The 22,887-nt window shown below is 48.7% G+C and overlaps 7 protein-coding genes and 1 non-coding gene across 8 annotated transcripts; 3 read left to right on the top strand and 5 right to left on the bottom strand.

Moving 5' to 3' along the window:
* Positions 1–69: 69 nt before the first annotated feature.
* AGABI2DRAFT_t42 lies at positions 70–142 on the bottom strand. Its single transcript has one exon. It is a non-coding gene; the product is annotated as a tRNA-Cys (tRNA).
* Positions 143–314: 172 nt separating this feature from the next.
* AGABI2DRAFT_116799 (hypothetical protein) lies at positions 315–1,357 on the top strand (the record flags this gene model as incomplete). The annotated part of the gene is made up of 2 exons (XM_006459789.1): positions 315–1,156; positions 1,204–1,357. The coding sequence occupies 2 exons, from the start codon at positions 315–317 to the stop codon at positions 1,355–1,357; spliced, it is 996 nt and encodes a 331-aa protein (XP_006459852.1).
* Positions 1,358–2,675: 1,318 nt separating this feature from the next.
* Positions 2,676–4,775, bottom strand: AGABI2DRAFT_116798 (hypothetical protein; the record flags this gene model as incomplete). Its single annotated transcript, XM_006459788.1, has 1 exon — positions 2,676–4,775. One exon carries the CDS (start codon positions 4,773–4,775, stop codon positions 2,676–2,678), a length of 2,100 nt encoding a protein of 699 aa, XP_006459851.1.
* Positions 4,776–6,209: 1,434 nt separating this feature from the next.
* AGABI2DRAFT_68236 (hypothetical protein) lies at positions 6,210–7,442 on the bottom strand (the record flags this gene model as incomplete). The annotated part of the gene is made up of 1 exon (XM_006459787.1): positions 6,210–7,442. A coding segment is annotated over one exon (1,233 nt), but the record flags the coding sequence as incomplete, so codon positions are not given.
* On the bottom strand, positions 7,439–10,348 carry AGABI2DRAFT_116796 (hypothetical protein; the record flags this gene model as incomplete). Its single annotated transcript, XM_006459786.1, has 1 exon — positions 7,439–10,348. The coding sequence occupies one exon, from the start codon at positions 10,346–10,348 to the stop codon at positions 7,439–7,441; it is 2,910 nt and encodes a 969-aa protein (XP_006459849.1).
* Positions 10,349–11,887: 1,539 nt separating this feature from the next.
* Positions 11,888–12,175, top strand: AGABI2DRAFT_45153 (hypothetical protein; the record flags this gene model as incomplete). Its single annotated transcript, XM_006459659.1, has 1 exon — positions 11,888–12,175. A coding segment is annotated over one exon (288 nt), but the record flags the coding sequence as incomplete, so codon positions are not given.
* Positions 12,176–12,300: 125 nt separating this feature from the next.
* Positions 12,301–13,677, top strand: AGABI2DRAFT_68292 (hypothetical protein; the record flags this gene model as incomplete). The annotated part of the gene is made up of 1 exon (XM_006459785.1): positions 12,301–13,677. A coding segment is annotated over one exon (1,377 nt), but the record flags the coding sequence as incomplete, so codon positions are not given.
* Positions 13,678–18,656: 4,979 nt separating this feature from the next.
* AGABI2DRAFT_43097 (hypothetical protein) lies at positions 18,657–19,229 on the bottom strand (the record flags this gene model as incomplete). The annotated part of the gene is made up of 1 exon (XM_006459656.1): positions 18,657–19,229. A coding segment is annotated over one exon (573 nt), but the record flags the coding sequence as incomplete, so codon positions are not given.
* Between the last annotated feature and the right edge of the window lie 3,658 nt (positions 19,230–22,887).

Below are 22,887 nucleotides of genomic sequence, written 5' to 3'. Positions count from 1 at the left end.
AAGCCTAAGAGAAGGAATCACATTACAAGCGGACTCGAAGAGCACCGTGAAAATGTCAAGATAGAAAAGTGACCACACCAGGGTTTGAACCTGGGACCATCCCAATTGCACTAGGAAGCTCTAACCACTGAGCTATATGATCTTGGTATATAGTAGCTAAGATGTTATATGTATACATCTTAGGCCTAGAGGTGGAACCCACGACTGAGGGCCTGCTGCAGGGGCTGAGGCACAGTACAGATTATGTGAGAACTCAGAGCTCGGAACTGTCAGGTGACTTGTCCTGTCATCACCTAACAGAAAAGGAAGAAACGATGATTGAACGATCAGAGTTAGAAGTCATTCCCACATCGCAGGAGAGCGAGAAGGAGCTTGAGGAACTCAGGGAGGAGATACTAGCTTCGAGGAGGTATGCTGATGACTCAGATGAGGAAGAGGTTGTAGAGGACAGCGACGAAGAAAATGACGACGCAAAGGCCGCCGCCGCACCTAGCCAGACTGATTCTAACCTCTGGAATCAGTTCTCAACTCCCCCAGCGGAACTCATGACAACTCCGCCCCTCCCATCTCCCCTCGATGCGTCCCAGTCGACGTACGGGTTCCCCACTCCCTCCCCAGCACTCCTGGACCACCCCGCGTTGAAGGACGCGTGTACACCTCCCCGTACACACGAGGTCTTGCCAGATTTGGACAAGACTCCCACCACACCCCGGGTAATGAAAGTTACCGAAGCCGAAGCTTATGCGCTCAAAGTCCGAGCGGCAAACGACCTGGACAACCAAGTCATGACAGGCGTCAGCATGTCATCAAACCAGTTCGAAGAAAACGTCAACAAGTCGAAGGAGGTAGTTGGCGAAATTGTAGATGAAGAGATTCGGAGCTCATCACCCGACCTTCCGTCCGAACCATGGACGTTTTCTGACGATCAAGTCGCTGGCTTCAGAGAGAACTTAAACGGGATTCTTAACAGTATGGCCCGTATCACACCAAGGATGGCGACCAACCCGGACGCTATCGCCTTTGAACTTGCCAAATTTGTAGGCAGGCTTATCAACTCTGAGTGGGCTGAAGTCAAGGTTGGACATGAGTCCATCGCATCAGTTATCAGAGAAGCAGCAACGTACCGTACTCCGGTCGACATCCCCCCCCCCCTCCGGTAAAGAACGTTTCGTTCGCGCCGAACCCCATCCCTACCCCAGTAAGCGCACCGATTCCCATGGAAGTCGATGTGTCTCCACCGAGGATCCCGGCCGCTGCTAAAGGCAAGAAAAAGGCCACGCCTCCTCCCCCAACTCCGCAACATCCAGGCACCACCTCGCCGGTGTTTGCGTCTCCCATTAAGATCAGCGCGGTGTAGAGGATAGTATAAGTTTGTAGATACGAAGGACAAACAACAAAAACGATATAGTCGCTTAGTAGCTACTATACTGCCTCTGCGATTTCGAAGGGGGAATATCTGATGATATGAAGGTAAAGGTGTGAACTTCTGTTATGAAGAATAGAGGTGCGATGCGAACACTTAAACTACTTGAAACTTGAACTTGTACTACTGAACTTCTGACTAACTAACTTTGCTAACTTTAACTAACTTGAACTGACTTGACTTTTACTAGACTACTTTCTGTGTCTTTGTACGACGCTAAGCTTCGAACCGTCAACCTCGAAATGCCTCTGTGCACCAGGTGATCAATTCTTAACTTAGTAGCTACTTCGCTAAAAGCGCTAAGTCGCAGGAATCTTTGTCTGAGTCTGAGTTAACTTCTTAATAAAGTTCGTCTGAGTTCTGTGTACGTCTGATAGTGGTCTACGACCGAAGCAAAACTTATATATTCCAAAAATGCACCTGCAATGTCCTAAGTGCAAAAGTGGGGGCAAGAATGCTTGCTTATCCCTCCCTTGCACCTGGTCTTTTATATTCGAGAGAGATACTAAATGAGAACATATCCGCGTACATGAGAAAGCTGAGTAAACATGGGAAAAACGTCCAAGAATAAAACTAGATAAGTAGCTACAGGGGTATAGATTGGTAAGGTACAGGTCCATAAGTTGCACTGATCTTCCCAAGCCTTCGGAGCAATTAGGGATCCCTCCTTCGGTCGGATCGGATCAGGAATTCGGAGTTCCTGCCCAGGGAAGTGCCTCAGGATGTGTCCTTAGTAGGATCTGTTACCAGACCCAAGGTTCATCCCAGGAACACCTTTTCTTAGAATAGCCTGAAGTCCCAAGTCATCGTTTCGACTCTCAGGTACGTCTAGTCTAATCTAGATAAGTTTATCTTATCATATCTGTGTCTGTATCAGGTAATTTCCTCATCTGGCTTCCGGGTATAGAGGTAGCTACCGAGCGATCGGCCTCTAGTTACTTGAAGTTCTGATAATTAGAACCCGTGACTTTGTAGGGATAGTCTGTATGGTTCATTGGTCCAATACGACCAGCTAGTCTTTGGGTGTGCAGTACAGTTTTCCTGCTATTGTGCTTCTATCCTCCATATACACAGAGAGACATCAGGAATACTAGATTCACCAGTCTTATCTGAGCTTTCCGGTTAACGGAAGGAGAGTCTACTAGTTTTTTTTTTTTTTTTTTTTTTTTTTTTGTAATCATTATAGTTTATTTCAAAACTACTTAAAGGGTGCCATGACGCGTCCCCGGTACTTTTCATCACCTGTACTTAACTACACTACGCGAAGATATCCAGCCGACAAGGTCGAAGCCATAAGAGAAAAAGAAAAAGAAAGAAGAGACTGTTCGAATCTGAGTACAAGTACAGCTAAGTAGACAAAGAAACTGAAACGTTCATAAATGAGATAAAAGAAAAATAACCCTCTTCTACCTCTTTTCAACACCGCCTGCGACACAGGCTTAATCCCTCTCTCCATTGCACGGAAGATGTCTCCCCATCTGTCATCTATCTCCCATACGTTCCAATGCCTTACGAACTCGATCGACTCGTGCAAGAAGATCGGTCCTGTCAGTGGAGGAAGCCTCTTCTCTTTCCTCTTTTTATTCTCTGCATCTCTTGCCAACTCCAACTCTCTCCTATAAGCCGGCCAGCTCTCATCAGCAATTCGCGGTAGTTCCGGTGGTTCGAAACTAAACGCTTGGGGATTGTCTTGGAGGAAGAGGATAAGTCCTCGTATTGTAGTGATTCCGTCCAAGTTGTAATGGTTGATCCACCTTACGAACAAAGGACAGACTATTAGAAGATGTTGTCGCGTCTCCGGTGACTTGAGATCGCATTGACATGATTTGTAAGGTTCCTTTGGGAAGAACCTCACTCTGTATTCCCCAACCGGTGCGTGATTGCACATAACTCGCATAAGACGAGCGAAAAGTGGCGAATTGTTTGCGGCCTTGACTCCTTGATATGTTTGGAACCATGGACCACCTTGAAGGTGACTCGGAAGTGCTTCATTGCCTTCCTTGTCAGTAATTTCATACCAGCTATTACCTTTGAAGCAAGTCTGGATATGATGTGGTGAACTTTGCATTTGCGAGCGGACCGTGGGTCCTTGGCACGTTCCTCTACCATCCGAAGACGGCATGTGTGGTGGCGGCCCGCTTAAATTGTTCCCGAGTCCTGAGCGCGTTCCTATACTACCCGAAGGCAGAATGTGTGGTGGCGGCACGTTGGATCCTAACGAGCGGACTAAAAGTCCTCGGCGCGTTCCTCTACTATCCGAAGACAGCATGTGTGGTGGCGGCTCGCTCGGCGTGCGGACTCCTTGGAAACCGGTTTGCCATAGGTAAATGGCGTCTCGCGTTGTTTTCTGTCTCGTGTAATGATACGAAGCAGATTGAGGGAATGAAAGAGAGGGCTCTGTAAACGTCCTTGTGGTCTCCGCTGAATAATATGCTCTATGGGCTAAAGGTTGCAGAAGGCCAGACTCTTCAGACGAGTAAGGCAGAGATGTGGCCCATGATTTGTGAAAGCCTCGTACTTCAATATCGACCTCTGGGAAGTCTGTAGCAATGGCGTCGAAGGCTAGGGATACAGCAATAGATAACTGTGATCCGAGCGGTTTGGAATTAGTTGACATCAGATTCTTGACAATCAACTGGGACGTGGTGTAAAGAACGACCTTGGAAATAGGCCATCCTTTTTGAAGCTTCTTATGCGCTTTGACTAATGCCAGAAATGTAGACCATCCGACAATTGTTTCATCATTAACCCGCCTTCCGGCGGCCCTCGTTTTAGATGTTATGGCTTGTCCTTTGAAGACTGTGACAAGCGCTATATGCGAGTGAGTTCGACGTGGCAGCGGTACGCTCGGATCAAACTTGTGTTTGACGCCTGCTGTGAACAGATGCAAGGCGTTCGGTTCCTTTATGGGAGCAAGGTTCAGGTTGTTGTGGTACTCGGCTCTGTCATCTCGATTCTTTGGCATGAGCACGAATTTGACTTTGTCTGGATGTCGGTCCACAAGCCGATGTCCAGGTTTGATATGTTCAGAGAGGGGGTCGAAGATCTCTGAGGAAGGGTTGTCGATCACCGAGTCAAGCGGAGACTTGATGACTTTACGGATCGTCTTGGACTTGCGTTCCAAGGCGTTGGGATGTAGGGTAGATCCTTTGGCTCTTCGCCGCTCTAATAATGACAGAACGGGATGGTTCAGATGAAGCGTGTTGATGCGGATGACCGATCTCTCAAACAGCTTCTTGAGTTGGAGGTGGAGAGGCATGAGACCAGCCACGGCCGACAAGGCTCCCATAGGAGAAGTTCGGAACGCGCCTGTAATCCAGCGCGCCCCTTGGTTGTGTGTGAGACGGAGCATCTTGATGTTAGTTTTGAATGCTCTCGTTCCCAGTTTGTACCAACAACGTAGTCCAAAGGTTGCTATTGGTTGAATGCACGAAATGTAGAGGAGGCACTTTTGTTTAGGCGTCAATCCTCGATTGGAGTTTCCAAGCGATTTCATGCAACGAACTGCAGAGACCGACTTGGTGGAATAAAATTTGACATGATCGTGAAATGTAAGATTGCGATCAAACATGATTCCGAGATACCTCCACACGTCTTTAGGGACACATGGAGATTCACGAGTGAAGGGGGCCACACCCAAATTGATGCTGGGGTTTGGCGAGTTTTTGTTACGGGCGGAGTCCGCAAAATTGAATAATTCCGTCTTTGTACAGTATGTTCCATAACAAGTCCGAAGTCCTTGAAAATGGAAGTCATTTGGGCATACGCCTCTTTTAGAGTATCGTGAGTGTCCATTCTACAATCCCCCGTAGCAACAAGAAGTCCATCGTCTACAAAAGAAAGAAAAGATATTAAAGGAAAATGAATACGGTCCTCCTTGTCTTTGACCCATTTGTCCAGTAAATGAAAACACGGCGCTATATACAAAGCAGAGAGTATAGGCGACAATGCGCTACCTTGTCCCACTCCTAAATTACTATCGAATAGAGGAGAAGTGATATTGTCTATGGAATACTGCATTTTTCTTCCTACTAAATAATCAGAGAAAAAAGAAACTACACTACGAAAATCCAAAATGTTTGAATATTTTTGAAAGAACATTATGATTTAATGAAGGAAAGAATTGTGCTACATCAAAAGCCAAAACTGAAGTCACCTTTTTCTTCGCCCAAGCTGCACAAACATGATGTGTCAGTGCGACTGCTGCATCCTCGACCGATCTTTGGAGTATACCTCCGGTTTGACAAGGATGGATGACGCCGGCTTCAATACTCTCAAACTGAAGTCTTCGCGCAATCATTTTTTCGATAAGTTTCCCCATCGTGTTGAGTAGAACGATAGGCCTAAAAGATTTGGCCTTGTCGTATGACGGTTTGCCCGGTTTCGGAATGATCACCGAAATGGACTGTTTGAAATGTTGTGGCCAATACCCCGTGTCAAAACAGGCATTAGCTATCTTCGTGACGAATTGGCAAACTGTGTCGTCTGTCGCAAATCGCTTCCACAATCTCCAAGAGACGTGGTCTGGCCCAGGTGCCGTATTCTTGGCACAATTCTTGAGCGCGTCATGAAATTCCTGAACGGAGAACTTCACCCATTCCCTCTCCTCAAATTCTTCTAACTCTCTATACATGCTGCTCATATCCACCTCTCTTTTATCCGCTGCATTGTATGTGTTGTGAAGGGTTTCAAACAACTTCTCGTTGTTGCACGAATTTCCCTCACTATCTAGGATCGCCTCAACTGCCGGCATCTTCCTCTCTCTAGTCCACGGCATCAAATCCCATGGTCTCTTTCTGTCACTTGCCATATTATGAATCTGTTTATCAAAATACTGACGCCTCGCTACACGCAAAGTCTTCCTCATCTTATTGCGCATTTCTCTATTCCTAGGCCCACCATTTTCCCCCATCTCTTGGTACACCTTTTTACAATCCTCATTCCACCACTTCTTCCCGTGACGGCTTGGTTTCCTCTCCTCTGAATACTCCTCCCATGCCCTTTCGAACGCAGTAGACACTCTTCCCATAGTCGTTTCCAAATCCTCCGCTGTTTCAGAAACGTTCTCTACCATTCTGCCTAAGTCTCCGCATATCTGTGTCACATAGTCATCCTCCTCTTCAGACCATGCTTCAATCTTTCTTTTGCACCTCATCTCAGGCTCACTCCCCGATATCGGCACCTCAATCTGAAGAGGCCGGTGATCCGACCCCCACCTCTCTCTATCATCCACCTTCACTTTGTAGTGGAATCCTTCTTGGTTGATCAGGGTCGCTGATGCTGCGACCAAGTCAATGACAGATGCCCGCGATTCAGCATCGTCTGGTATCCTCGTTGGCGTTCCTCTGTTAACAGGGTGCACGTATTGAATTTCCAGGTCTGTGAACAGCTCCTGAAGCCTCATGAAGGGAGAAGAGGGTCTGATTTGATTGACCGCTCCTTCGTCCCATGTACGATCTTGGATATTGAAGTCCCCTGCACACAACGATATTCGTGGCAAAGTATCAGTGATCCGTCTAAGTTCATGCACCGCCGCATGTGTTTCCCCATCATTGTAGACGTTGAGGATGTTGAACTTGTGAGGTATACCCCTACGAGGTTGAGGAATGTGCAACGTGACTAGTGATGCGTCACGATGCTTGAGAATGTCTGACCGGAGTTGTGGTTTGAAAACATCCAGTCGTCTGTTGATGTATGTGAGCACTCGCCTAGCCGCTCTCGTTACATCTCTATTGTCGAAAGCCTCCGTGAACGGACGCCACGAATTGTGTAAAGGAGGGCCGCACGCCACGTCGCCCTCCTTATTCTTGGTAGATGGTTGCCTCCTCACACCCTTCCACCCCGGTTCTTGGAACATGATGATGTCCACATATCTGGCACATTTGTCCAACACAATAGAGGTGGTTTCCCAACTCTTACGCGCATTGAAAGATAAAATTGTTAAATATTTTAACGAACGTGGTGCAGATTGTTTAGGTCTGCTAATAGTATTAATGTCTCTTTCTGTTGTACAATTCATTCAGAAGAGGAGGGGATTTCGATAATTTGCTCGTCGTCAAGTTGGCGAGCTTGGTGGATAGTTCGGCGCCTGTTATCGCGCTTCTCCCTTTCGATTGCCATATCCGTAGCGCGCCTTTGATCGTGCCACGAAATATTGTTCTGGTGCCGTTTGTACGTGCACTTGGTGGAGTCGGCTGTGTGATTGCCTTTGCAATTGATGCACTTTATCTCGTGCTTGCACTCTCCTGTCCAATCTTCCTTTTTCCTTGCCGCTCCGCAACAGGTAGCAAAGACGGTGTGGTTCTTGGTCATGTGGGGTTGACCGCATCGGGTGCACAGCTGATGGCTGAGGCGGCACCGGGATGTACCGTGGTTCCATTTCCAACACTTCTGACACTGTGGAACGAATTCTCTTTGCCTAGCGTATTCTACTTTAATTAATTTTCCTTGAATATGATATACTTTATTGACTAAGTCCTTCGTACGCGACCCAGTCTTCGAATCCCAAACGTCTACAAACGCGACTGCCATGTCCCTTGATCCTCGAGATCTGACAACGGCTGGCTTTCTAACGCATTCCAAGCCACGGAATTGATCAACCGATCCCATAGCTTCAATTACTTGGTCGCCCATAAGGATATCCTCCGGACGCTTGTTGTACTGACTAGTGTAATAATCAAAGCCCTTCAAAATCAAATGGGCAACCAATTGCGGAGCATTGGGGAGATCACTGTCCCCTTCAGGGAGCTCTACCTCCAATGCTTTATATAACGACTCTCTTATCAACATGAACCCCTGTTTGGACGGTACTAAGTTAAGATAAAAGTGAACAACATTTTTAAATAAGCGGCCATTTTGGACCCTCATCTGCGATTTATGGAAAACCAGATACCTATTCATGGCATCGACAACTTTCCCCATGTCCCCAAAACGCTCCGGTTGAACGATGTGGGAGAATGCGAACTGAGCGGACTTCCGATTGAGTCCACCCGTAATCCCTTGGGCGGCTTTTTGAGCCGCGAGCGCCTTCTTCGACTTTGGCACTATGACTTCATTTGAGCTCGGTGGCGTATTGACCACCGGAGCAACTGCTTTCAAAGCATCCTGCATCGTCATCTCAGGACACTGTTCTCGTAATGCTTTTGCCCATTGAATGGTTTCTTCCATGACAATGGGAGCGGGGGCGGTTGGCGCCGCAGACTGCTTAGCCGCCTGGGCATAGGATTTGGGGACGACACGTGCAGCGAACGCACGCGCATTGTTCTTCATCTCTGCGCTCCTAGATAGAGAATTCGGCTTGGAGTGCATGGGAACAGGGGGAGGACCAGAACGAGTTCCGTGTTCTGCTGTGGTAGATGCCCCTGACTTACCTAGGGCACCTTTACCGCTCTTGGGCGGGTTCAACGGGGTGTTACTCCCGCTAGCGTCTCTATTCCTGCCGGCAGCAGGAACTGCACTGGCGGACGGGGCGTTACTCCCGCTAGCGTCTCTGCCCATAACTTGCCGGCTGGGACCGGACTCGGGCATACGGGGCATGACTCCCGCTCGCGTCTCATTAGTCGCTGTCGGCTTGGTAACCACCGACAGCTTAATTGGCATGTAAGAGGTGACTGGCTTACCTTGTTTGCCAGTCTTTGAGGGTTGGACCAGCGGTTTGGGAACCGTGCTGATCTTGATGGGTGACGCGATCACCGGCGAGGTGGTGACTGGATGTTGCGGAGTCGGGGGAAGAGGGGAAGCCTTTTTCTTTCCTTTAGCGGAGGCCGTGATCCGTGGTGGGGACGCATCTACTTCCATAGGGGTAGGTGCGCTTGCTGGTGTGGGGATGGGGGTCGGCGCGAAAGTAACGTTCTTCGCTGGAGGGGGAGGGGGAATATCGACAGGAGTATGATAAGTTGCCGCTTCTCTTATAGCTGATGCGATGGACATATGTCCAACGTTGACTTCGGCCCATTCGGAGTTAATGATTCTGCCCACAAATATTGCCAGTTCTTTGGCGATGGCATCCGGGTTGGTCGCCATCCTGGGTGTAATACGGGCCATGCTGTTAAGGATCCCGTTTAAATTTTCTCTGAAGCCCGCAACTTGGTCTTCAGAAAATGTCCATGGCTCGGAAGGAAGGTCGGGTGATGAGCTCCGAATCTCTTCATCTACAATCTCGCCAACAATCTCCTTCGACTTATTGACGTTTTCTTCAAACTGATTTGACGACATGCTGACGCCTGTCATGATATGGCTGTCCAAGTCATTTGCCGCTCGGACTTTAAGCGTGTACGCTTCGGCTTCGGTAATTTTCATTACCCGGGGTGTGGTGGGAGTCTTGTCCAAATCTGGCAAGACCTCGTGTGTTTGGGGAGGTGTACGCATGTCCTTCAACGCGGGGTGGTCCAGGAGTGCTGGGGAGGGAGTAGGGAACCCGTACGTCGACTGGGACGCATTGAGGGGAGATGGGAGGGGCGGAGTCGTCATGAGTTCCGCTGGGGGAGTTGAAAATTGATTCCAGATGTTAGAATCAGTCTGACTAGGTACAGCGGCGGCCTTTGCGTCGTCGTTTTCTTCATCACTGCTCTCTGCCACTTCCTCATCATCATCTGAGTCCTCAGCATACCTCCTCAAAGCTAGTATCTCTTCCTTGAGTTCCTCAAGCTCCTTCTCACTCTCCTGCGACGTAGGAACAATCTCTAATTCCGCTCGTTCCATGAGCGTCTTCTCCTTTGCAGCAATTTCTTCGAATCCTGCTTCGATGAAGTTTCTTCTCTTCGGTTTGGGCGACCCAAGAGATGCGACAGTGGATTTGGCAGCTTTGAATGCTCCAGCGAACATGGAACGAGTGCTGCGTTTGGAAGCAGAGCTTCGAACTGAACCCGTCGGTGACGGCGGGCGGGATGGGCGGGCGGGGTACGGGCAATCACGGTGGTCGGCCATACTTGTGAACACTGCAGGGGTCGCGAGATATCAAGCGTTATCCCTAAGAAACAATATGTATTCCAACTAAGACGCTCTTCCACACCAAAGTCCCAAAGGGGAAGGTGGTGGTATAAGATCAAGAAGGAATGGAGAGTCTACTAGTTATAGACTGCTGACGAATATAATTAGGATTTGTCGTATTTTTCCTAAATTTCTATGAAGGGTTCGACTTAGTACTCGGGTAGCTACTCCGCGAGAACCGTATATATCTGGTAATAATAGCCTAAAAATTGCGTAAAATTGCGCAAATATTTTTGAGGCGTATCAGCGGTTCCCAAACCGCTGGTCCAACCCTCTAAGATTGGCAGACAAGGTAAGCCAGTCACTTCATATATGCCTTACAAGCTGTCGGTGGTTACCAAGCCGACAGCGCTTAATGAGACGCTAGCGGGAGTCACGCCCCGTATGCCCGAGTCCGGTTCCAGCCGGCAAGTTATGGGCAAAGACGCTAGCGGGAGTAACGCCCCGTCCGCCAGTGCAGTTCCTGCTGCCGGTAGGAGTCGAGACGCTAGCGGGAGTAACGCCCCGTTGAACCCGCCCAAGAGCGGTAAAGGTGCTCCAGGTAAGTCAGGAGCATTTATCACAGCAGAACATGGAACTCATCCAGGTCCTCCCCCCGTTCCTATGCATTCCAAACCAAGCGCTCTGTCCAGGAGCGCTGAAATGAAGAACAACGCGCGCGCTTTTGCAGCACGTGTTCCCAAGTCTTATGCCCAGGCGGCGAAACAGTCTGCGGCACCAACTGCCCCCGCTCCCATTGTCATGGAAGAAACTATACAGTGGGCCAAAGCATTGAAAGAGCAGTGTCCTGAGATGACGATGCAGGACGCTTTGAAAGCAGTAGCCCCGGTGGTCAACACGCCACCGAGCTCAAATGAAGTCATTGTGCCAAAGTCGAAGAAGGCGCTCGCGGCTCAAAAAGCCGCCCAAGGAATTACGGGTGGACTCAATCGGAAGTCCGCTCAGTTCGCTTTCTCTCACATCGTCCAACCGGAGCGTTTCGGGGACATGGGGAAAGTAGTCGATGCCATGAACAGGTATCTGGTTTTCCACAAATCACAGATGAGGGTCCAAAATGGCCGCTTATTTAAAAATGTTGTTCACTTTTATCTTAACTTAGTACCGTCCAAACAGGGGTTCATGTTGATAAGAGAATCATTATACAAAGCGCTGGAGGTAGAACTCCCTGAAGGGGATAGTGACCTTCCCAATGCGCCACAATCTGTTGCCCATTTGATTTTGAAAGGATTCGATTATTATACCAGTCAGTATAACAAACGCCCGGAGGATATCCTCACGGGTGATCAAGTAATTGAAGCTATGGGATCTGTAGATCAATTCCGTGGTTTGGAATGCGTCAGAAAGCCAGCCGTTGTCAGATCTCGAGGATCAAGGGACATGGCGGTCGCGTTTGTGGATGTTTGGGATTCAAAGACTGGGTCGCGTACAAAAGACTTAGTCAATAAAGTATATCATATTTGAGGCAAACTTATCAAAGTAGAATACGCTAGACAGAGAGAATTCGTTCCGCAGTGTCAGAAATGTTGGAAATGGAACCATGGAACATCCCGGTGTCGCCTCAGCCATCAGCTGTGCGCCCGATGCGGTCAACCTCACATGACCAAGAACCACACCGTCTTTGCTACTTGTTGCGGAGCGGCTAGGAAAAAGGAGGATTGGACAGGAGAGTACAAGCACGAGATAAAGTGCATCAATTGCAAAGGCAATCACACTGCCGACTCCAGCAAGTGCACGTACAAGCGGCACCAGAACAATATTTCGTGGCATGATCAAAGGAGCGCTACGGATATGGCTATTGAAAGGGAGAAGCGCGATAACAGGCGCCGAACCATTCACCAAGCTCGTCAACTCGACGACGAGCAAATTATCGAAATCCCCTCTTCCTCTGAATGAATTGTACAACAGAAAGAGACATTAATACTATTAGCCGACCTAAACAGTCCGCACCACGATCATTACAATATTTAACAATTCTATCATTCAATGCGCGTAAAAGTTGGGAAACCACCTCTATCGTGTTGGACAAGTGTGCCGGATATGTGGACATCATTATGTTCCAAGAACCGGGGTGGAAGGGAGTGAGGAGGCAACCTTCTACTAAGAACAAGGAGGGCGACGTGGCGTGCGGCCCTCCTTTACACAATTTGTGGCGTCCTTTCACAGAGGCTTTCGACAACAGAGATGAAGATAGAGCGGCTAGGCGGGTCCTCACTTACATCAACAGACGACTGGATGTTTTCAAACCACAACTCCGGTCAGATATCCTCAAACACCGAGACGCATCATTAGTCACCTTGCATATTCCACAACCGCGTAGAGGTATACCTCATGAGTTCAATATCCTCAATGTCTATAATGATGGGGAAACACATGCTGCGGTGCATGAACTTAGACGGATTACTGAGACTTTGCCACGAATATCGTTGTGTGCAGGGGATTTTAATATCCAAGATCGTACATGGGACGAAGGAGCGGTCAATCAAATCAGACCATCTTCTCCTTTCATGAGACTTCAGGAACTGTTCACAGACCTGGAAATTCAATATGTGCACCCCATTAACAGAGGAACACCAACGAGGATACCAGACGATGTGGAATCGCGGGCATCTGTCATTGATCTTGTCGCAGAGTCCGTGGCCTTGATCAACCAAGAAGGATTCCATTACAAAGTGAAAGTGGATGACAGAGAGAGGTGGGGGTCGGATCATCGGCCCCTTCAAATTGAGGTACCAATTTCAGGGAGTGAACCAGAGATGAGGTGCAAGAGGAAGATTGAAGCGTGGTCTGAGGAAGAGGACGACTATGTCACACAGATATGCGGAGATATAGGCAGAATGATAGAGAATGTTTCTGAAACAACGGAGGATTTGGAAGCAATTATGGGAAGGGTGTCTACTGCGTTCGAAAGAGCATGGGAGGTGTACTCAGAAGAAAGGAAACCAAGCCGTCACGGGAAGAAGTGGTGGAATGAGGATTGTAAGAAGGCGTATCAGGAGATGGGGGAGAATGGTGGGCCTAGGAATAGAGAAATGCGCAATAAGATGAGGAAGACTTTGCGTGTAGCGAGGCGTCAATATTTTGATAAACAGATTCATAATATGGCTAGTGACAGGAAGAGACCATGGGACTTGATGCCGTGGACTAGAGAAAGGAAGATGCCGGCGGTGGAGGCGATCCTAGATAGTGAGGGAAATTCATGCAACAATGAGGAGAAGTTGTTTAAAACCCTTCACAACACGTATAATGCGGCGGACAATAGGGAGGTGGATATGAGCAGCATGTATAGGGAGTTAGAAGAATTTGAGGAGAGGGAATGGGTGAAGTTCTCTGTTCATGAATTTCATGACGCGCTCAAGAATTGTGCCAAGAATACGGCACCTGGGCCAGACCACGTCTCTTGGAGATTGTGGAAACGATTTGCGACAGATGACACAGTCTGCCAATTTGTCACGAAGATAGCTAATGCCTGTTTTGATACTGGGTATTGGCCTCAACACTTCAAACAGTCCATTTCAGTGATCATTCCGAAACCGGGCAAACCATCATACGACAAGGCCAAATCCTTCAGGCCTATCGTTCTACTCAACACGATGGGGAAACTCATTGAAAAAATGATCGCGTGGAGGCTTCAGTTCGAGAGCATTGAAGCCGGCGTCATCCATCCTTGTCAAACCGGAGGTATACTCCAGAGATCGGTCGAGGATGCAGCAGTCGCACTGACACATCATGTTCGTACGGCGTGGGCGAAGAAAAAGGTGACTTCAGTTTTGGCTTTTGATGTAGCACAATTCTTTCCTTCTTTAAATCATAACGTTCTTTCAAAAATATTCAAACATTTTGGATTTTCGGCTAGTGTAGTTTCTTTTTTCTCTGACTATTTAGTAGGAAGAAAAACGCAATATTCCATAGACAATATTACCTCTCCGTTATTCGATAGTAATGTAGGAGTTGGACAAGGTAGCGCATTGTCACCTATACTCTCTGCTTTGTATATAGCGCTGTGTTTTCATTTACTGGACAAATGGGTCAAAGACAAGGAAGACCATATTCATTTTCCTTTAATATCTTTTCTTTCTTTTGTAGACGATGGACTTCTTGTTGCTACGGGGGATTGTAGAATGGACACACATGATACTCTAAAAGAGGCGTATGCCCAAATGACTTCCATTTTCAAGGACTTTGGCCTGGTTATGGAACACACAAAGACAGAATTATTCAATTTTGCGGACTCCGCCCGTAACAAAAATTCACCAAATCCCAGTATCAATTTGGGAGTGGCCCCCTTCACTCGTGAATCTCCATGCGTCCCTAAAGATGTGTGGAGATATCTCGGAATTATGTTTGATCACAATCTGACATTCCGCGATCACGTCAAATTTTATTCCACCAAGTCGGTTTCTGCAGTTCGTTGTATGAAGTCGCTTGGGAACTCCAACCGAGGATTGACGCCTAAACAGAAGCGCCTCCTCTACATTTCGTGCATTCAACCAATAGCGACCTTTGGACTACGCTGTTGGTACAAACCGGGAACGAGAGCATTCAAAACTAACATCAAGATGCTCCGTCTCACACACAACCAAGGGGCACGCTGGATTACAGGCGCGTTCAGGACTTCTCCTATGGGAGCCATGTCGGCCGTGGCTGGTCTCATGCCTCTCCACCTCCAACTCAAGAAGCTGTTTGAGAGATCGGTCATCCGCATCAACACGCTTCACCCGCACCATCCCGTTCTTTCATTATTAGAGCAGCGAAAAGCCAAAGGATCTACCCTACATCCCAACGCCTTGGAACGCAAGTCCAAGACAATCCGCAAAGTCATCAAGTCTCCGCTCGACTCGGTGATTGACAACCCTTCCTCAGAGATATTCGACCCCCTCTCTGAACATATCAAACCTGGACATCGGCTTGTGGACCGACATCCAGACAAAGTCAAATTCGTGCTTATGCCAAAGAATCGCGATGACAGAGCCGAATACCACAACAAATTGAACCTTGCTCCCGTAACGGAACCAAATGCCCTGCATCTGTTTACAGCAGGCGTCAAACACAAGTTTGATTCGAGCGTACCTTTGCCGCTTCGAACTCACTCGCACATCGCGCTTGTCACAGTCTTCAAAGGTCAAGCCGTAACATCTAAAACGAGGGCCGCCGGAAGGCGAGTCAACGAAGAAACAATTGTTGGATGGTCTACATTTCTGGCATTAATCAAAGAGCATAAAAAGCTTCAAAAAGGATGGCCTATTTCCAAGGTCGTTCTCTACACCACGTCCCAGTTGATCGTCAAGAATCTGATGTCAACTAACTCCAAACCGCTCGGATCACAGCTTTCTATTGCTGTATCCCTAGCCTTCGACGCCATTGCTACAGACTTCCCAGAGGTCGATATTGAAGTGCGAGGCTTTAACAAATCGTGGGCCACGGCTCCGGGTACTTACACAGAGGACTCGGGAATGTTACAGCCGTTGGCTCAAAGAGCATATTATTCAGCGGAGACCGCAAGGACGTTTACAGAGCGCTCCCTTTCTTTCCCTCAATCTGCGTCGTATCACTACACGAGGCAGAAAACTACGCGAGACGCCATCCAGCTATGGCAAATACGTTTCCAAGGAGTCCGCACGCCGAGCGAGCCGCCACCACACATGCTGTCTTTGGATAGTAGAGGAACGCGCCGAGGACTTTTAGTCCGCTCGTTAGGATCCAACGTGCCGCCACCACACATTCTGCCTTCGGGTAGTATAGGAACGCGCTCAGGACTCGGGAACAATTTAAGCGGGCCGCCACCACACATGCCGTCTTCGGATGGTAGAGGAACGTGCCAAGGACCCACGGTCCGCTCGCAAATGCAAAGTTCACCACATCATATCCAGACTTGCTTCAAAGGTAATAGCTGGTATGAAATTACTGACAAGGAAGGCAATGAAGCACTTCCGAGTCACCTTCAAGGTGGTCCATGGTTCCAAACATATCAAGGAGTCAAGGCCGCAAACAATTCGCCACTTTTCGCTCGTCTTATGCGAGTTATGTGCAATCACGCACCGGTTGGGGAATACAGAGTGAGGTTCTTCCCAAAGGAGCCTTACAAATCATGTCAATGCGATCTCAAGTCACCAGAGACGCGTCAACATCTACTAACGGTCTGTCCTCTGTTCGTGAGGCGGATCAATCACTATGACTTGGACGGAATCACTACTATACATGGACTTATTCTGTTCCTCCAAGATAATCCCCAAGCGTTCAGTTTCGAACCACCGGAACTGCCGCGACTTGCAGACGAAAGCTGGCCGGCGTATAGGAGAGAGTTGGAGTTGGCTAGAGACGCGGAGAATAAAAGGAGGAAAGAGAAGAGGCTTCCTCCAATGACCGGACCAATCTTCTTGCACGAGTCGATTGAGTTCGTAAGGCATTGGAACGTGTGGGAGATAGATGACGGATGGGGAGATATCTTCTGTGCGATGGAGAAAGGGATTAAGCCTGTGTCGCAGGCGGTGTTGAAAAGAGGTAGAAGAGGGTTATTTTTCTTTTATCTCATCTATGAACGTTTCTGTTTCTTTGTCTACTTAGCTGTACTTGTATTCAGATTCGAACAGTCTCTTCTTTCTTTTTCTTTTTCTCTTATGGCTTCGACCTTGTCGGCTGGATATCTTCGCGTAGAGTAGTTAAGTACAGGTGATGAAAAGTATGGGGAACGCGTCATGGCACCCTTTAAGTAGTTTTGAAATAAACTATGATGATTACAAAAAAAAAAAAAAAAAAAAAAGATAGAGGTTGCAGTGGCGATCCTAACAAGCCTAGAAACGAGCTGAACGGATAAGAACTGACTGAGCAATCCCAAGAACAAACTGTGGACAGACTGTAAGAAGCTGTATTGAGTTCTAACAACTTGTACTCACCTGTGGACAGACTGTAAGAAGCTAAGGCCTCTGAAGCGTCCACAGGGGAGTTCAACCATACATGACTAAGCTATCATGTGAGTACAACACCCGGATATCTCTAAGTCCATCAACAACCAAGTGTAGACTGCTTGCTCACACTCTAACACACCCCCTTGATCTAGCCAGTCTACTCAAGTCCTAATAGTGGAACAGCAAACTCGACTACCTTCTTTGCCACAGCCTTGGTGAGGATGTCGGCCACTTGCTCGTGAGTCGAAACATATAAAGGATCAATGAGTACTTCTTCAACAGCCTCCCGGAGCCAGTAGAAGCGCAGGTCTAGGTGCTTCATGCGCCCATGATGCTCTGGATTCTTGGCTACACTGATTCCTGACTTGTTATCAACGAAGAGAGTCGAAGGAAGTGTAAGGGGGAAGCTAAACTCAGTCAGGATATTCCTAGTCCACTTGATCTCCTTGCCAGCCTTGACGGCAGCAACAAACTCGGCCTCAGTGCTCGAGAGAGTCACAAATGGCTGGCGCTTAGAAGACCAACCTACAGCAGCACCCGAGACTAGAGTCACATAACCACCCGTAGCTCGACCTGTAGCCTTGCAGGCTCCGTGAGAGGCATCCGAGTAGGTAGTGAAGAGTTCCTCAGAGTCACTAGCTCGATAGACAAGCTTGTAGTGCATAGTCCCAATGAGATAGCGGAACAGATGTTTGACTGCTAGCCAGTGAGCTGGAGCTGGGTTCGAGTTGAACCTCCCGAGATAGGAGACAGCATAGGCAATGTCGGGGCGAGTCATAGTGGCCAGATACTGAAGGGCACCTACAGCATTGAGATAAGGAACTGACTTCATCTCAACTTTTTTTTTTTTTTTTTTTTTGTGTAATCAACGTAAGTATATTTCAATACTACTCGTACGTCGGGTGTCACGACACGTTCCCACGGCTTACTACACTCGCCAGTTTACAGAGGCCCAGAACAACAGTATTCTATCTACAAAACCGTATCCAGCGCGACGAGGTCAAGCGCTATCAAGAAAGAGAAAAGAAACAAAACAAAAACAAGTCGAGACATTGTTACAAACATAAAGGGTCCCGGGACGAAACCAAGCAGTCAGACAATCCACCTTACATAGTAACGGAACGTTAGGGCACTCGCAGTCCCTCAACGGAAGTAAACATATCGAATATGAAAATGAAAAATTGAGGTGGACCCGAAGTCACTTGAAATCCTCAGAGAAGTTGTTCCTCACCACTACTGTTTCTCCCTCCTAAAACCGCTATGCAACCTTTCCAGTTCTCCATCAGAATCCACCGACCCAACCCGGCGACGGCTGTCTGTACACCTTAAGTCGAACACGCGGGGAACTGGCGCTTGAGCCATGCACGGTCGAACCTGTTCTTCCAAAACGGGCATATCTTCGCGTCCGTAGAGGAATGAGAGCGCTTGTCCGCCGGGCGTTTAGCCGCGGTACAATTTGCGCATTGGCGCACGTCGATGCGTTTAGCGTCAACACACTTGAGATGATTGGCCTCTGTGTGGGGGCTGGAGCAGAGTGGGCAGCGCGCGCACTTGGCACGGCACTGGTCTGAATGGTGGCCCCAGCGCTGACAGCGAGCGCAATGGACGGAGCCGGAATGAGGGCGAGCGCCCTTGATCTGACAGTTCGTGCCGCCAATGGACACAAACTTGGAAATGTAATTGCGAGCATTGCTGCCCGACACCGTGTCGTGAATGTCAACCCATGCCCAGCATGAGTTGGAATGAGGCGAGGCGCGCATGAAGCGCGGCTTGTGCTTGATTAACTTGGCCAGCGAAGCGCCGACCGGAGACTTGTTGAGGGCGCTAGTGAACGCCTCGTGTTGTTTGAGCGCCCACTCCTTAGAGGAGGCTGGCACGTGCGGAATGTCGACAATCTTCAAATATGAAGTTGATGTGATGGGGGAGTGGCCGATGGGGACGTTCGGACTTGGAAAAATTCGCCGAACGTGCTTGAGCACAAAGGAGATTTCGGCAGGAGAGGGAACACGGGAGGCGGCAATACAAATACCGTTGCCTTCGACCGAGGAATGAGTAAGGACGACGTCAGACTTGATGTCCTTCTTGATGAGTTGATTGAGGCTATTAATAACCTCTGGAGTAAAGGAAGCCGCCGTAACCGGAGAGTCGGCTGGCGGTGTCAGGATAATGGCACGGCGCGAAGCGCCGTGTGCAGTGTGCTTGCCTTGGCGTCTCTTGCGAGGCGCCGAAGGAGCGCGGAACGAAACTGAAGGGGCGCTAGAGGGAGGAGGCGCGCGCTTGGAACTTGGGATGGGAAGGGGTTTGGTGGGCGCCTTCCCAGACGCTTGATGTGGAGCGGCCGGCTCATCCACTTCCATGAGTGGGGCCGTTGCCGGAGGAGTGACGTCAGAAGGTGGAGCCGGCTCGACTCAGACCTTCTTCTTCGGAGGTTTAGCCTTGGATGACTCAGCGGGTGGCTGTGCGTCCCGCGGATTTACACGTGTAGCAGGTGCGTCAGCTGCGGATGCAGGCGCTTCAACTGCTAGGAGGAGGGGGCGGATGAGGGGGGAAAGTTTCCTCAATCTATGCTTAAAATGAGTATAGATAATGTCGAATTCATTATCCATGAGTGTAGGATTACCCTTGAGTAAATACTCTCTCCATTTGGAGAAGGAAAAGAGTGTGAGGGAGTCGAATGCATCGTTGAGGTTTTCCTTAATTTCTTCAACGATTACTGTGTTGTCAATCGGCGCCGCAGGGGAACTGGGACGAGGAGTAACGGCCTCGTAGTCGAGAACCATGGAAGAGTCATCATCACTGCACACCGAAATGGCAGCGACAGAAGGACCGGAAGAAGAAGACCCTGGCGAGATGGGGCGCTTCGAGGAGAGCACCGAAGCCGAAGGCGACGGTGCGCGAGGAGTGTTAGAGTGTGAGCAAGCAGTCTACACTTGGTTGTTGATGGACTTAGAGATATCCGGGTGTTGTACTCACATGATAGCTTAGTCATGTATGGTTGAACTCCCCTGTGGACGCTTCAGAGGCCTTAGCTTCTTACAGTCTGTCCACAGGTGAGTACAAGTTGTTAGAACTCAATACAGCTTCTTACAGTCTGTCCACAGTTTGTTCTTGGGATTGCTCAGTCAGTTCTTATCCGTTCAGCTCGTTTCTAGGCTTGTTAGGATCGCCACTGCAACCTCTATCTTTTTTTTTTTTTTTTTTTTTTTTGTAATCATCATAGTTTATTTCAAAACTACTTAAAGGGTGCCATGACGCGTTCCCCATACTTTTCATCACCTGTACTTAACTACTCTACGCGAAGATATCCAGCCGACAAGGTCGAAGCCATAAGAGAAAAAGAAAAAGAAAGAAGAGACTGTTCGAATCTGAATACAAGTACAGCTAAGTAGACAAAGAAACAGAAACGTTCATAGATGAGATAAAAGAAAAATAACCCTCTTCTACCTCTTTTCAACACCGCCTGCGACACAGGCTTAATCCCTTTCTCCATCGCACAGAAGATATCTCCCCATCCGTCATCTATCTCCCACACGTTCCAATGCCTTACGAACTCAATCGACTCGTGCAAGAAGATTGGTCCGGTCATTGGAGGAAGCCTCTTCTCTTTCCTCCTTTTATTCTCCGCGTCTCTAGCCAACTCCAACTCTCTCCTATACGCCGGCCAGCTTTCGTCTGCAAGTCGCGGCAGTTCCGGTGGTTCGAAACTGAACGCTTGGGGATTATCTTGGAGGAACAGAATAAGTCCATGTATAGTAGTGATTCCGTCCAAGTCATAGTGATTGATCCGCCTCACGAACAGAGGACAGACCGTTAGTAGATGTTGACGCGTCTCTGGTGACTTGAGATCGCATTGACATGATTTGTAAGGCTCCTTTGGGAAGAACCTCACTCTGTATTCCCCAACCGGTGCGTGATTGCACATAACTCGCATAAGACGAGCGAAAAGTGGCGAATTGTTTGCGGCCTTGACTCCTTGATATGTTTGGAACCATGGACCACCTTGAAGGTGACTCGGAAGTGCTTCATTGCCTTCCTTGTCAGTAATTTCATACCAGCTATTACCTTTGAAGCAAGTCTGGATATGATGTGGTGAACTTTGCATTTGCGAGCGGACCGTGGGTCCTTGGCACGTTCCTCTACCATCCGAAGACGGCATGTGTGGTGGCGGCCCGCTTAAATTGTTCCCGAGTCCTGAGCGCGTTCCTATACTACCCGAAGGCAGAATGTGTGGTGGCGGCACGTTGGATCCTAACGAGCGGACTAAAAGTCCTCGGCGCGTTCCTCTACTATCCGAAGACAGCATGTGTGGTGGCGGCTCGCTCGGCGTGCGGACTCCTTGGAAACGTATTTGCCATAGCTGGATGGCGTCTCGCGTAGTTTTCTGCCTCGTGTAGTGATACGACACAGATTGAGGGAAAGAAAGGGAGCGCTCTGTAAACGTCCTTGCGGTCTCCGCTGAATAATATGCTCTTTGAGCCAACGGCTGTAACATTCCCGAGTCCTCTGTATAGGTACCCGGAGCCGTGGCCCACGATTTGTTAAAGCCTCGTACTTCAATATCGACCTCTGGGAAGTCTGTAGCGATTGCGTCGAAGGCTAAGGATATAGCAATAGAAAGCTGTGATCCAAGCGGTTTGGAGTTAGTTGACATCAGATTCTTGACGATCAACTGGGACGTAGTGTAAAGAACGACCTTGGAAATAGACCATCCCTTTTGAAGCTTCTTGTGTGCTTTGATTAATGCCAGAAATGTAGACCATCCGACAATTGTTTCATTGTTGACCCGCCTTCCGGCGGCCCTCGTTTTAGATGTTATGGCTTGTCCTTTGAAGACTGTGACAAGCGCTATATGCGAGTGAGTTCAATGCGGTATGGGTACGCTCGGATTGAACTTGTGTTTGACGCCTGCTGTAAACAGATGCAAGGCGTTCGGTTCTGTTACGGGAGCAAGGTTCAATTTGCTGTGGTATTTGTCTCTGTGTTTGCAATTCTTTGGCATGAGAACGAATTTGACTTTGTCTGGATGTCGGTCCACAAGCTGATGTCCAGGTTTGATATGTTCAGAGAGGGGGTCGAATATCTCTGAGGAAGGGTTGTCAATCACCGAGTCGAGCGGAGACTTGATGACTTTGCGGATTGTCTTGGACTTGCGTTCCAAGGCGTTGGGATGTAGGGTAGATCCTTTGGCTTTTCGCTGCTCTAATAATGAAAGAACGGGATGGTGCGGGTGAAGCGTGTTGATGCGGATGACCGATCTCTCAAACAGCTTCTTGAGTTGGAGGTGGAGAGGCATGAGACCAGCCACGGCCGACATGGCTCCCATAGGAGAAGTCCTGAACGCGCCTGTAATCCAGCGTGCCCCTTGGTTGTGTGTGAGACGGAGCATCTTGATGTTAGTTTTGAATGCTCTCGTTCCCGGTTTGTACCAACAGCGTAGTCCAAAAGTCGCTATTGGTTGGATGCACGAAATGTAGAGGAGGCGCTTCTGTTTAGGCGTCAATCCTCGGTTGGAGTTCCCAAGCGACTTCATGCAACAAACTGCAGAAACCGACTTGGTGGAATAGAATTTGACGT

The sequence above is a fragment of the Agaricus bisporus genome (genome assembly GCF_000300575.1).
Source record: "Agaricus bisporus var. bisporus H97 unplaced genomic scaffold AGABI2scaffold_4, whole genome shotgun sequence".
Classification (NCBI taxonomy): Eukaryota; Fungi; Basidiomycota; class Agaricomycetes; order Agaricales; family Agaricaceae; genus Agaricus; species Agaricus bisporus.
Note: the sequence above shows the minus strand (reverse complement) of the source record. Positions and strands in the feature narration are given on the sequence as shown.